Source organism: Astyanax mexicanus, chromosome 8, assembly GCF_023375975.1.
Source record: "Astyanax mexicanus isolate ESR-SI-001 chromosome 8, AstMex3_surface, whole genome shotgun sequence".
NCBI lineage: Eukaryota > Metazoa > Chordata > Actinopteri > Characiformes > Acestrorhamphidae > Astyanax > Astyanax mexicanus.
In genome coordinates this window covers 9,051,580-9,066,455 of record NC_064415.1, presented here as the reverse complement: position 1 = coordinate 9,066,455, position 14,876 = coordinate 9,051,580, and the positions used below count along the sequence as shown (strand labels likewise).

Below are 14,876 nucleotides of genomic sequence, written 5' to 3'. Positions count from 1 at the left end.
ATGACAACCACGATATGACTAAAATTAGACAGTTCTTCACCACGAAAATATTTCTTAATAATTAAAAAAATGGCAAATGTCATAATTTTTGTTTAATATTATGCTTAATATTTGGACGTATGTATCTAAATGTAGATGTCCTTATTTTTTTCAGTGTCTTTGTAATAATTACATTACACCAGAAAAATACTGATATCTGAGCCTGTTTTTTAACCCATACGCATTTATACCAATTAATATGAAGAAATGTATTATTATTATTATTATTATTATTATTATTATTATTATTATTATTATTATTATTAATGTTACTGTTAGTAAAATGTATTACAGAAAAAAAAGGAATTAAAAAATCACTCCACTTTAAGACGTAATGTTTGCGAATCTACATGCTTTAAGGCTCTTGTGTTATTTTTTTTTTGTAAACATGCAAGGTATGGTCTTGCCTGCTTAACCCAAAATAAAGTTAATAAAAATATTTTATATAGCATAGGTGAAGTAAGCGTATCAACATAAGAAATAAATTACATTAAAATAAGCAACCTGGCTTACTTAAAAATGAAATGATCTTCAAGTTCTAAATGTCTCAAAGTAATTGTTAAAATAGTCACAAAAGCGTGAAATGGTCACAAAAGCGCATTTATTTTTCCATGTAAGTACACCTTTAATTTATGTATTTTTCTTCAAGTGTAAAATTCAGTTAGGTTATTTGTTTAAAACACTAGTAATCTCTTTGGAATTTATTTTTAAGCTTTTCAACAAACTATGCTAAACAAATAGTTTATCTTTTAAACGCTTGCTCAGCGTTATCCCCCACAAAACCCAGATCATTCTGAGATAAATTTGGATTGTCTGAAACTCAAATTACTCAATAAATCGTGTACTTTGAGAATATAGCTTTTATTGAACTGTACATAAATGCAGTTTTTCAACGGCGCAGCAAAATATCCAGTGGTGTTAAAAGCACCTGTTTGGTTACATTGCTTTACACTGGCTTCACTGCGCTGTTGAAACAAAATAAGTGCAGTCAGTTATTATATGTTACAACTGAATTATGCATTTCTGAGACTTACATTTGCAAAAACAATCAAACAAACAAAAAAAAAACACAAAAGTATATACCCAGTCATACCCTGTATGTTTCTTTGGCAAATGATTATCAATAGGAAAAAAAACTTGATTTCCACAAAAGCGTTTTGTTACTGAACTCTTTTAGTTGGGTTGCATACATTTAAATAGGCTCATTGTGTTGGCTTGTGACGAGCAAGGTTTTTTTTCCGTATAGGCTGGTGTTGTATTTATAGCTTGGTTGAATCTGCAGGTACGTTTCTTCGGAATTTGTGATTGAGATCTATTGGAGATTTTTTTTAATTGCAACAGCTTCCATAAACCACAAACTACGGTTACACGGAAACAAATGACTACATTGTTGTAAAAAAAAATCTGATTTTTGTTCATTATTTAATTACACAACCTATTATTTTTGTTTTGTTTTAACTTAAATGACCTGGCTTGAAGATTGAACTTAACAATTTAAGCGGTATCATTTAACATAAACCTTTAGAAAAGAGCCACATATGGTTTTACCTATAAAACATTGGAAAACCGCAGCTTATTACAAAAAAGTTGCACTTATTTCACTTTATTATGTGATTGTATCTATTGTGTGTATATTCTATTTTGTAACGGAAACGCTACAAACTGTTTTGAATGATTGTTTTAATATTTTAATTTATAAAAATTGTTGATCTCTATCCATTTATATCTCAGCGTTAATCTGTATGTAAGATGAAACCTTACCGGCCTAAAAGAGTGCATGTTTGTACGTGGATATAGCCCACGTTGTTTGCATACGTATTTTTGTATATAATTTATACTCAAAGACGAGTAGTTTCAGTCTATCATGAATTGATGTCTCTCTTTTTTTAAATGTGTCCATTAAACAAGGGTTTCAAAAGGTCAGGAAATGCAACTCGGGCCTTTTCCAGGACTCAGTCCAACTTCCGTTCTCCACTCGTCCGGGTCGGAGCTACATGACACACGGTTTCACGTCCTGACAGACGCCCTGGTGGTGAAGCTGGTGGTGATGGTGGTGGTAGTACGATCCGCCAGCAGTCGGATGAAAAGAAGCGATGCCATTAAAGTTCAATACAAAGTCTTTTCTGTCGCAGACTGGCGAAGAGTGCGTTTGATAGCGAGGTATTCCCACTGCAAACGAAGGCAAAATTACACGTTAATTATCACATTAGTTTCTCTACACAACGTTTCAATAAATGGTTCCTTTTAATAAATTGTAAATATTCGCTAAACTTGTTACGGCGAGAGTATTTGTTGTATGTATTTTCAAAAGCTTCACCAACTGATTGACATTTTCCCACTGTCGATAGGAAACATATAAAATGCATTGGCCAATCATTTCATGCAATGGCCAATCAATCGCATTTTAACAATAATGAGCACGTAATTTAATATGATAAACGCTTTGAACGGCTTTTACCCATCGTATAGCACAAGCAAAGTTTTGATTTATTGTTAATGGTTTGAATATTAATTTAATTGTATTCAACAATCCGTTAGCTTCGAAAAAAATCATCTAATTTCGCATTTCCAGTCAATTAACCTACAATTAACCTACAATTATTTTTATTAATTTATTCGTCGATTAGCAAACAAATAAATGAATTTACCAATCAAACCGCCAGGATAAGGAAAGATTTTCGAATATTTTATTCATTATGTTTAGCTTGTTGAAATTAACGCATATATTGATTAATTCATTTATTTTTTGTAGGTGTAACAAATCCAACACATACTCATATGTAGGTCATTAACTAGCTAGCATAAGCTCGCTTAAATTCTGCAGATCAAATCTATTCCCTACAATTAATTTACCCAGTGATTAACCTTTTTAACTTCTTAGAATAAGAAGAATAAAGAAGTTACACCTCTGGTTTACTTTGCCGTTACCTTGGTGGGATTTTCGACACACCACAGATGACCCACAAAGGCCATATTGGCTCATGCAGGAGACCTGGACCAGATGTGATGGTTCAGTGCTCAGTGTGTTTAGTTTTCACGCTGCATGGTAGGGTATTACAAGACCCCACTTTCGAGAAAACAACCATTCCAGGTGATTGGCAGCTCTTATTTGGCATTGGAACCTCAGAAGAAGGGCCCAGACGACCGCCTGTGCGTCTAAACTCTTCTAAAGAGTTCGAAAAAGCCCTCACATTAAGTTTAACAGGACACTAAGCCTCCGGGAGGCTCCACAAAACCCTTCCCCTGGTGTTGAGTTTTCATCCCCAATCTGCTGGCAAATACATGGGTGTTTTCTTAACCCTGAAGGCCGGGGTTAAGAAACGATGAGAGGAACGCTGTTCGCAAAAATCCCAATTAGTGTTTGATCAGCCAACTATCGTTATCCTTGTGAAATGATGTTTTAGAAGTATCATGCATACAAACAGCCTTCAAAAAAGTAAATGTATTAATTTAATTGTACAGTGGACATGTTTATTATGTAGTATATATGCGGGTAAAACGCGTCTCAATTCTAAAGCTTCTCATATGGATCAGGAACAAACTAGGTAATGCCTTCTGTCTTAGAATTCCAGCTGTGTGTATATTTTCATCTGGAGAACTTTTCACGGGCCGAAGCTCCCTGTGGCCTGGGCCTATTGTTTTCCAAGATTAGCATTAGAAACAAAACCAGAGTGAAAATGTAGAATCATGTAGTTCAAGAAGTCTTTAGTATGGCTGCATGCTCGAGGTTAAATTACATAAAGTGCCTGGTGGTCTTAAATGAAAGCATTTGCAGAGTTGGCTCGTTTGTAATTAGGCTGTCTTGAAGGCTATGAACAATGTGCCCTTTCATTCGTGATCTAAACTGACAGTCTGTTAAATTAAATAGGTTGGCATGGATTGGGCATTCGGAGAGCATGTGGCGATTGTTTATAGTTAAAGCAAGCATATTGCTATCGTCGCTGAGAAAACCGTATCTCCCCCAAAATCTCTACAATTCATTTTACAGAAAAAAAAGCAACTCTACAACAATGAAAGTAAATTAAATTAAATATATAATTCAATTCAAAGTCATCTTGAAGCAATTTTGGACCGTTCATAATCAAATTGCAACACAATGTAAAAAGAAACTGCTTCCAGATTAATCTAATGTCAAAAGGCGAAAACGTGGAAATTATTTTTTACGTGACAACGGCGCATATTATTGGGATGTACTTGAAAAACCGGTGCATTACCAAATGTTTTCTTGGACTGTTTGTAGGCAAAGGGTTATAGCTGGTCGTAAGAGGCAAAGAAAAATGGCATTTTGTTTAGCTCTGTGCTGATGGTCATTTTTTTATTTATTGTATGGGAAAAGTATAATAATAATAGTAATAATAATAATAATAATAAAAAATAATTCAATACATTTATACATTCGCTACTTAAGTAATAAAGTATGCTACAATGTACTAAACTAAACATCAAACTTAGAGATTCTTAAAGATTAAATATATATTGTTATATACTGCTATTTTTTTAAATAAAAATGCTAATGTTAATTGCATATCGTCATATCATCAATTGCATAACATCAGTGTTGAAATTGGCTATTTAATAAAAAGGCAGCATCAGGTCAAAAGTTGGCTGATTGAGCAAAAAATGCTCGAACCTTTGCTGATAATCTCAAAGTAAATGTCAGTTAGCATCACTAAAAAAAAAAAAAAAAAAAAAACATAGTCACGGTCACATAAATCCTTGTATAAATTGTCCATTTTCCCTTTTGACATTTTGTGTATAACATTTGATCTCTATATTGTGTCAACCTTTGCATCATGAATTGAGCAATGGACATTATACAAAATGACCTGGAATTACTATATCTTCCTAAATTGATTTCCATTGAAAGTTACGTGTTTTTCTTTTCATTTGAAGTTGTGTGTAAACTCTGGTGGGAGATACAGGGTCCCTTTCTGTAGGTTCAATAGGTAAAAATATTACTTTTTACCTTTGTCAATAAATATGTTAAATAATAATGTAGTGGGTCTAAGTAAAAGTATACAAATGCAATGCATTGAACTCTGTCCAAGCAAAATGTCTCCTTTGGGAGACACATGAAATAACTTGACATGACTTTCTTGTATTGTTTTATACATTAATCCTTACTGAAATGACTTTGTGTGTATGTGTACGATAAATAAATATATATGAATGCTCCATGCAGCATCTATTTTATTGCGGAGCATGCGGCATTTTACACTTCAGGTATTGTGCCTTTACCTGCTAAATCGGTCGAGTCTCTGCCACTGTGATGCAGGTAGCTCTGCTCCAGTGAATAGGGCGACATGCCGGAGTGCAGCGCGGTGGAGGTCGGGCTGCTGCTGCTGCTAGACGCCAGCGATTGTTGCTTGATATATGGGGATACGCCGGTGGAAGCCCAGTGCGCGGTTGGGCACTCCAGAGCCCCCGCCACGGCCGAGGAAGAATGCAATGGACTGCTGCTGCTATCCGCTGGACCGTACTCTCCTCCCGGAGTCACCTGGCACGCCGTCATGTACGCGGACCCCGGACCGGGCGACACGTGGGACACGTGATGCGGCGCTCCGTTGGTCATCGCGTCCAGGCCGTAGCCGTTGGCCATGGCGTCCAGGCCGTAGCCGTTGGCGTGGCAGGCGGACGGCGATTGGAAGTCGAAGTTCTGGGGCAGCACCGGAGCGCCGAAACCGATGCCGTTCATTACGCGGTACATGGCCGGCTTCAGGGCCTGGCACTTCCTGCGGAAGCCGCGCGGTCTGCGTCGGAACGAGCCCTCCTCGAACATGAACTCGCTACCGGGGTCGATGGTCCAGTAGTGGCCCTTGCCCGGTCTGCCCAGGCCCTTGGGCAGCTTGATGAAGCATTCGTTCAAGGACAAGTTGTGGCGCACCGAGTTCTTCCAGCCTTGGTAGGAGCCCCTGAAGAAAGGGAACCTCGCCTGCAGGAACTGATAAATCTCGCTGAGAGTTAGCCTTTTGGTGGGCGAGCTTTGGATTGCCATCACGATCAGCGCGATGTAGGAGTACGGCGGCTTTTCCGGGCGCCTCATGCCCGAGTTGGACTTTTTGGCTTTGGTGCCGCCCGCAGATGCTGCTGCCGCCGTGGTGGAGCTTTGGAGCGCAGCGTGAAGAGACCCCGTCGACACTGGGCTCGAGCGGAGAGGAGGCGGAGGGTCCAGTTGCTGCTGAGACGTTTCGGTGGTCATCGCTGCGTGATCCAAAGAAAAACAAACCAAGCAAACAAACAGAGAACCTCAAAAAAAAATGGAAATGACCAGCTTTCCAAACCGCTTTAGGTTCTGTTTTTACCAAGTCTTACTCGATTCTGACTTAAATTGTTTTTTTAAGTACTTTAAATAATATTGTAAGGCAAAATCTAGACGTGTGGAAGTCCTTCTTTTCGTTGTATCTCCAAACGCTGTCTTTCTTGCTAGGTTATCGCGCAAAAAATGGTTGGTTTGTTTTTGCGACCGGTGTGAATCTCCAGCTACGTGTCCCCAAGACTGCCACTCGTCCTTGCTCTCTTGGTGGCCATGGCAAGGACTAACTAAGCAAACCTTGAAGAGAGGAGGAAACTCGCTGCTTCAAGACCCTCTTCTGCGCGCAGTCGCTCGGCCAAACAAAACGCGACCACCTATCAGTTCGTAAATCTCTCCCTTGCCCCCCCTCCACTCCTCCTCCCTCCCATCTAGATCCTCACTAAATCCCTCCAAGAAATCGCCCTGTGCTGCACAGACCAAGCCCCCCCACCCTCAACCCCCCCTCTCCCAAGACTGGCCTGAGTCCAGCCATCAGTCCAGCAGAGAGTTAGCGCAGAACTACCCCTCCTGCCACCCCCCACCCTCCACCCACACACACAGTCCTCATACACGCAATAAGGCCATTTGTCAAAAGCCCCAGGTTGGACGTTTCAGTCAACAGCGCCACACGCCAAAGCGCTCGAGCTGAAGATGGTGCTGGATGAGGGAGGCTGAGGCTGGAAGCCACTGAAGAGAACTGAGGCTCATTCCCCTCCTGGTTTTCATCAAGAACTCGGAGAGCCCCGGATAGATCGGCATAAACTGTGAAGAAGTTCATGAGAACGGGGTCCGGAATTGGAGTTAAGGGCAAATCTGTTCGAGCATCGTCTTCAGAAAGTAGTTTGAGGGGGCGGAGGGGGTCTCTCTCTCTCTCTTTGTGTACATGCTTGTAAAGGGCTGTTCTGGATAAATGGCTTTGACATGAGTGGAAACAGGCTTTTTCCATCAACCGCCTGCGATACCACACACAGCGCGGTTTCAGTTTACTGTCCCGAGATCCTCCACCCCTGAGAGCGCGACTAATTAATAGTGGAAAACGTGGCAGAATTAGATAGAAAATTAACACTACTGACCTTATATATAAACTTATTATTATTATTATTATTATTATTATTATTATTATTATTATTATTATTATTATTATTATTGTTATTATTATTATTATTATTATTATTATTATTATTATTATTATTATTATTATTATATCCAAAAAAGATAGATAGATAGATAGATAGATAGATAGATAGATAGATAGATAGATAGATAGATAGATAGATAGATAGATAGATATTAAATTGAATTATTGTTGAACCATAACATACAAATATTTACGTGTTATCTATATTTATTCTAAAGTGTCATAAATGTAAGTGATAAACAGTTGTAACATCTTACACACTTTTGTTATACAGCAAGTGTCACTCCAGTCTTCTTACTCCTGCTTTCTTTTATGAGACACGGGCCACACCGAACTGTTAATAAACATAATTACTACATCTGATGTTTAGAACATGTGATAAAGTAAAATTGACAAAAAAAACACGGAATTCGTGTATGTAATTGTACAGTGATCCTCAGACGCTTGCAAAAGCTGCAAATGCGTAAAACACGCAGAGGCAGCAGCTTAGATTTAGATTTCAAAGGCCTTTATCAAACACATGCCGTAAAAGGATGTGGAGATAAAATCAAACTCTACCTCACAACAATAAAAGGTAAAGAGCATCATATCCACCGAATTTCCGGCGACATCAAAACTGAATCTCCCTGCTGTGCGCAGGAAGCTTCGCTCGGTGCAAAAGAAACAGTAAAAAAAACACACACACACTTGAAAGTCTTTGAAAGTTTAACTCCATACCAACACGGAGTGGGATCACATTGTTAGAGAAAAAGCTGCTGGATTCCTCGGCTATTTTTGGTGACCCCTCTCTTTCTACTTTTATCTAAAACTGGACGTTTATGTTTTGTTGCTTTTGCGTCTTTGCGCATGCGCTTTGGCCTCCTTAATGCTTTTACTTTCTGCTCGTGACTCGAGGCGGATATTTGTATTTCTAGATAGAAAACATAAATAGAGAATAGCCAAATACCTCTGTGTCCGCTCTCAGGGAAAAGTCGACGCGGAGGAGAAAGAAAAAAAAATAAAACCGTTTCTAGAGTTTCTAGAGGCGCCTGTGAATAACGCCCCCCTCCCATATTAAACCTCACATGCAGACTATTGTTTATAGAACAGAAATAAACAAATGAACTCATAAAAATAAACAATTCTACTAACTTTAATAATGTTGTAAAACAGTTTTTACTAGACCTCAATCAATCAAATGACGTTCAATAAGATTCAAACTAAAAATGTCAAATATATTTTGTTGCTTGTTCATCCAAAAATGCAATACGCAACCTTTCTAGCTAAAGTGGACCTTATTTATTCAAACGACAACCAAAGATGCGTCTTGTTTGGTGGGATTGTTTAACTTAAAACTTATCAGTATATTATGAGTAAGGATTAATGTATAAAACAATACAAGAAAGTCAATTAAAAGTTGATTTATTTTCAAAACTTTTAATATATCCTTCAGTAAAGTAAATCAAAAAAGTAAATCTGGAGTTTACAGAGGTGCCAGCAACGAAATATACATATGTCCTAGTTGGTTATATTTTTCCATCATTGTTTATTGATTTTACAAGTATGTAATGTTTACTCTGCTATTCAACATAATGAGTACACAGTAAATTTGCCTGTGTTTCTTTTAGAATTGAGTGTTAAAATATAATATTTGGTGTTAGTTTAACAATAAGAGTGTTTATCACTGGCAACTTGCTGTGTACAAGTCCAGATAATACTGCCACAGCCACAAGTTTTTTTTTCACACACTTGTCTAATTAGCTCATAAGGATTCTTTAAGCAATATGAAGAGACTTGTTTTGTTTATAAAGAATACTTTTGTGAAAAATGTGACTCACCTTTACAATGTTAAATAAAATGAAGCTTTTATTATTAAAAAAAAAGATTATTATTACTATATTAATTATGTTATTTATTGTGACCTATTCAAATGTCTGTAACAGGTTCCCTGGTAGTCTATTCGTGGGGCACTTTTGATAGGTACTGACCACTTCATATTGGGACTCCCTACATTACCTGCCCTGCCCTGATGTATTGAAAATATTCTGCCTACCCATTGCAGTTTATCCTTTTTTAAATTTGTCAATGTCCCACACTTGCTCATTTTCTTTTGCTCCAATACACCAACTTTAAGAACAGTTAATTTGCTGTCGAATGTATCCTGTTTTATTGACAGGTGCGATCTTTACCACATTATCAATATTATTCACTTCACCGTGGTTTTACTGTTATAACTGGAATATTATGCAAGCAATAATACATGTAGTCTTGGAATTATGTTTAAATCTTTGTGTGTGTCTAAAGGTGTCTCTGCAGTGTTACCTGTAGGCTGCAGTGTTGTATCTCGATGCTGAGCGCTCACCTGTGCGCTACTGACGCAATACAGCCCGTAGTCTTCAGTCAGGTCGAGTCAGTTTTAGCTTCACCTGCGCGATTTCCACAAAAGAGGCAAGCGCATCAAACGTTAGTTATTTCCATTACAGCGGATCAGTCATTTTTTTAATTAGTATTTTTAAACGAGATAATTTTGAGTTTACTTTAATTAGTGGGAATTATCATTTTATGCTTGTATTTTGTTTTGTTTTGGTTTGGTTTTTTCTTTCAGTCGATGTCTTACATTCCCTCTTCCCTTTGCGTGTCAAGGATTTTGTATAATTAATCAAATGATTTTTAATTTAATAAATGTTAACCTGGAAAGGGGTTGCACAATGATTGACCATTTAATGGATATCGCATTTTGTATTATATGTTGTAAAAAAACAACATATATTTTTTACTTGATGTAAAAGTTCTTGTCCAATTTAAACATCCATCACACTCAGATCTCTTAGAACAAGAAACATTGTGTGGCATCTGTCGCATCTGCCCCCTTCTGTCGCATCTGCCCCCTTTAACACCTGTTTTAAAACGGGTATTGAGTTTTTCTTTGTTTTGTCTACAGTTCTAATGAATTTGTAGTATTGAGCTGAACAGTGTTGCGTGATTGTTTGTTGCTTTTCATGCAGGATGTTTGGGCAATGATGATCGGAAATTGTGCAGTTCTTTAAATAACATTTTATTACTGGTTCTATATAAATAGGCTAACATAAAATGTCCATTTTTATTAAACGGAACCTTTTATATTTTATATTTGTTTATATTTTGTTTTGTTATAAGCACATATTTAATAATTAGAATCCTAAATCTCATTTTGGGTTTATTGTAGTTCTCTTTGTTCACCTCTGTTTCATTTCAAGATATGCTTTTTTTTCCTTTTGGATCAAAAATATCCAAATAGACCCTAATACACTTTTGCTGGATGCTCTAAAAGGTTCCTCTGCAGGTCTGTTAGACCTAGAGGTTTACCTATGTCTGCTTTATGGCAATTTATTTGGGTTTATGTTAATGGATGGTTCACTTTTTTGTGGTTAGCTTGTTTAATTGCTTTGGAGCTATGACGTTATAAAAATAGCGTTGATAGGCATGATGAACCTCGAATCATCAGTTTCAGACTAAGCAGATCTTAAACATCAAACATGGGGTAACGGGATTTTTATTATTATTTCTCTGCTAGTTACTCTAGTTGATTCAAGCGCTTCTGGAAACGGCAAAAAATCATTCTAAGATCCCGCCAAAGTGAGCAGAATCCTGCAGGTCTTGCGATGTTTGTTTTTGCTACTTATCCTGAGCAAGAGGATGCAGCCTTTCATTTAAAAATAGTTTTAACCCCTTCCATTAATATATATATTTTTTTACGTCGATTATTGTAAAAGGTAAAATATCTCCTTTGTCACTGGTTTTATTATAGTTTGTTCTTTGGTTTTAGCAATCAATAGCTTGAATAGCACTTTTGTAAATGTACATGAGGAAAAGTACTGTTTATACGCTTTTAAATACTTTATTGTCTGTTGTTACCAATATTTAAGTAAAATATATTTTACAACAGATGCAGCAACTAAAAATTAAACAATTTCTGCATATTTTTGAGCACTCTGAGTTTGACATATAAAAAAGAGAAAAATATAACATATGATGTGTACATACATCCCTTACGCATTTTAAAACAATCAAAATGTGCACAATTTGTTTACATGGAAGATCTGAACATATACAAGGAATTACGAGTGTTAAGGCACGTCTGTCCAAACATATTCTATGCTGAGATATTTTACTATTTATTTGTTTATTTAATTATTTATTTATTTATTTATTTATTCATTTATTTTATTCTATCAATGTTTTATTTATATGTATCAATACAATAATTGTAAGAAACCTCCAGCTTAATAGCCTATAGTAACTGTTATGGTAAAACGACTAATTTTTGCATATAGTTTTGCATATTATTTATCTTGCTGTTTTCTTTGTGTGTTTGTTTTGCTACAACCACAGTAGAACGTGGTAAAACAATTTGCAAACAGGTGAAGAGAAACAAATGTGGACACGTTAATTTGGTTTACTGTTACAAAATACTGTGTTCAAGTTAGATCAGTATATGTGCAGAATCTTTGATGCCACCAAATTAGACAGCAGATAATTCCTTTAAAAAGGCACATTAAGCATTTTGATTTTTTTTTTAAACTAGGACATGCATCTTTACTATTTCTACCTTCATTTATTTAATCGACTAAATTGTTAAATGTAGAGGTGAAGTATGTGTCGAATTTAAGTATGATTAGATTGATTTCTAATTAGCCACGTCTCATGTATTATTGTAGTATTATGTATGTAAGCCCAACTTAGAAATATATATTCAATTTGAAGTGGGGAAAAATAATTGTTAAAACAATGGTCCAACCATTGACGTATGTGTTTTAGTCACAATGGGCAGTTCTTACCTCATTTACTATTAATAGAGTCGTAAATCCCAATGTCAAAATATCATATTTAACACATGTCGCTTTTTTAATTTATTTAATTTATTACAAAAGTTCATAAGGTAACGCCCAGAAGAGATTCAGCGCACACAGGTACACAACCTCATAAATCTTGCATTTAGTTGCATTTTATGACTTTGTTAATCTTACTTTCAATCTTGTAAACTGTTTATTTTTACAGTACAACAGTCGCGTCATTGCGACATTGTCATTCATTTCGTCAGTTGCGTTTTAATGAGCAAGAAAACAAATATCACATAACATTTCACACCATGATTACTTTCCTATTGAAGAAACCAAGCATGGAAAACTCACTGATGTTGAAATAAAGTTTTATTATTCAGTAGCATATAAAAAAATGCATGCATTTCTTTCAGTAGAAATATACAGTGCTGTCCAGTCCCATCACGCGCAGGTGAGATGACCACTTCCCACCTGGCACCTGTACCGCGTAGCTGACCAGTGCTGTCAGTCGTGTGTTGTTTGGAGTCAGATTCCAAACTAAAGGCAACATCTCATTATATGAGATTATTATTATATTTTCAGCAACATCAATAACTAGATTCATAGTCCATCATAAATACATTACCAAGTCTATACTGACGGAGAGGAACAAGGTCCTCACGCCTCTGCTTTGTGCGTGCACTCCATCACCACAAAAAGTGTCCATCTCTTGTAACCCCCTCCCCCAACCCCCACAGTTTCCAGGGCGTTGGGATGCTGAAACGACGAAATGTTATTTGCTGCTGATGTCCAGTGCGTGTTCTAAAGTGCCATCATGTCCAACCTCCCAGCTGGGAGAAACCTTCCCCCCTCACCCCAGCAGGTAGTCTATCTGGAATGGGTGGTGGTAGCCACCTGAGGTGGTCTGGACCGAGCTTAGATGAGGAAGAGGAGGAGGAGGGAGCAGAAGAAGAGAGGAAGGCGAAGAAAAGTAGTAAAAGTCCCTTCTTTGCAGCATCTGCTGGTGTTGCAGGTGCTGCTGTTGATGCCGCTTCTCGTCGCTTCTGAACGGCGTGCTGAGGATGCTGTCGATGGCGAAGGAGCTGGAGAACTTGGAGCTGGAGTTTGGAGCCACCTGAACGATGGACTCCCCACCTCCTACTGCTCTTCCTCCTCGCCCGGGACCCTCCTCCTCTTCATCCTCCTCCTCCTCCTGCTTCTTCTTGCCGATGCGCTTCCTCCTGCGCCGGAACACACCGTCAGCGAAGGTATACTCGCTGTGGGGGTTTAGCATCCAGTAGTTGTCCTTGCCCCACGGCCGCGAGGGGTCTCGCAGCACTTTGAGGAAGCAGTCATTAAGCGACAGGTTGTGGCGCACCGAGTTGCGCCATCCCGTGTAGCTGCCGCGGAAGAAGGGGAACTTGCGCATGAGGTAGTCGTTGATCTCGGCCAGCGTGAGGCGGCCTGAGCTTGAGTCCCGGATGGCCATCGCGATCAGGGCGATGTAGGAATACGGGGGCTTGGGTCGGCGCGTGTAGGGTTTGCCTTTGGAGTCCGTGCGCGCACCCGCTGCACCGCCGCTCGGGGATCCCATGGCTCCAGAGGGCCCGGTGGACGTCAGAACGGAGGCTGGAGGCGCAGGGCTGTGCGCAACGCAGTCTCCATCCGAACCCAGCTCCTCCTCGGCGGAGAGCGGCGAATGCGCACCGGGGCGCCCGCCACCCAGTAGCTGGAGCTTCATGTTGCACTGTGCGGTGTTTACCGGCAAGCGCGAGACGTCGTTAAAACGAAAAGCGAAGCGAGATGTTTACTTTTCCCAGTTTTGTCAGTGTTCCCCAGGCTTTCCACCAAAGTTCACCAACAGACAATCCGAGACTTTTCCACTTTCACGCTGTAAACACAGACCGCGTGTAAATAAACCGGTAGCACCGTCTCCAATCACCTCCAGTCTCCTCGTCTCGTCTGATCTGCGGCTGTAACGCGCGGCTTGCGCTCATATAGGGCAGCGCACACCTCCAGACCTGCCTACGGGGGCGGTGCCTCAACCTCAACCTTCAACACCGAGCAGCCAGAAACAAGACAGTAAGGAGTTAAAAAAAAAAAAAAAAACACACCTTAACCTTCAAATCAGATGCAGATGCTTTTTGTTTTTTTTTTCCTTTTTCGCTACGTTTTTTTTTTTTTGTGCAACCGTCTTCGACCCCTGGGTGAACCACCTGTGCGTGTGTTACCTGTGCGTTTGTGTGTTTGTCTGTCTGTCTGATACCTGAGATTGTGTTTGAGTGAGAAGGAGCACACCTTTGGGGAAAGAATTTCACGTCAGGCAACCAGGTGGCGTGCGTTTACCAGGCAATCTGTGTTTATCGGAGCATCAGGTCGCGTGTTGTGTTGGAGATGAGATTTGGAAAGGTTTATGTAACTATACAGTCTAGTGAGAATGTTACACACACACCCATAGCTTTAAAAAAAATAAAAACGAGAGACCTTCCAGGTTTTTAACGGTAGTTAAGTAAGAATAATGTATAAAGCACTCTTTAAACAAGGTGCTGTGCATGGACGATAAGAATAAATAACGCAAATAAAACATGGAAAACACAAAAAAACTAAAGCTATGCATGGATGTTAAAAG

The 14,876-nt window shown here is 38.7% G+C and overlaps 2 protein-coding genes across 2 annotated transcripts; both read right to left on the bottom strand.

Annotated features, from left to right (window-relative positions):
* Positions 1 to 881: 881 nt before the first annotated feature.
* foxf2a (forkhead box F2a) lies at positions 882 to 6,691 on the bottom strand. The gene is made up of 2 exons (XM_007232400.4): positions 5,278 to 6,691; positions 882 to 2,208 (listed from the first exon to the last, which is right to left on the bottom strand). The coding sequence occupies exons 1-2, from the start codon at positions 6,236 to 6,238 to the stop codon at positions 2,030 to 2,032; spliced, it is 1,140 nt and encodes a 379-aa protein (XP_007232462.2). The 5' UTR covers positions 6,239 to 6,691; the 3' UTR covers positions 882 to 2,029.
* Positions 6,692 to 12,619: 5,928 nt separating this feature from the next.
* foxq1a (forkhead box Q1a) lies at positions 12,620 to 14,235 on the bottom strand. Its single transcript, XM_007243304.4, has one exon. It carries the CDS (start codon positions 13,986 to 13,988, stop codon positions 13,119 to 13,121), a length of 870 nt encoding a protein of 289 aa, XP_007243366.3. The 5' UTR covers positions 13,989 to 14,235; the 3' UTR covers positions 12,620 to 13,118.
* Positions 14,236 to 14,876: the final 641 nt, after the last annotated feature.

Bases quoted from the DNA above. Each gene is read 5' to 3' on its own strand.
- foxf2a (XM_007232400.4), bottom strand. From the start codon at position 6,238: ATGACCACCGAAACGTCTCAGCAGCAACTGGACCCTCCGCCTCCTCTC. The intron at 2,209-5,277 runs GTAAAGGCACAA...CTTCGTTTGCAG, and splicing joins AGACTCGACCGATTTAGCAG to TGGGAATACCTCGCTATCAA.
- foxq1a (XM_007243304.4), bottom strand. From the start codon at position 13,988: ATGAAGCTCCAGCTACTGGGTGGCGGGCGCCCCGGTGCGCATTCGCCG.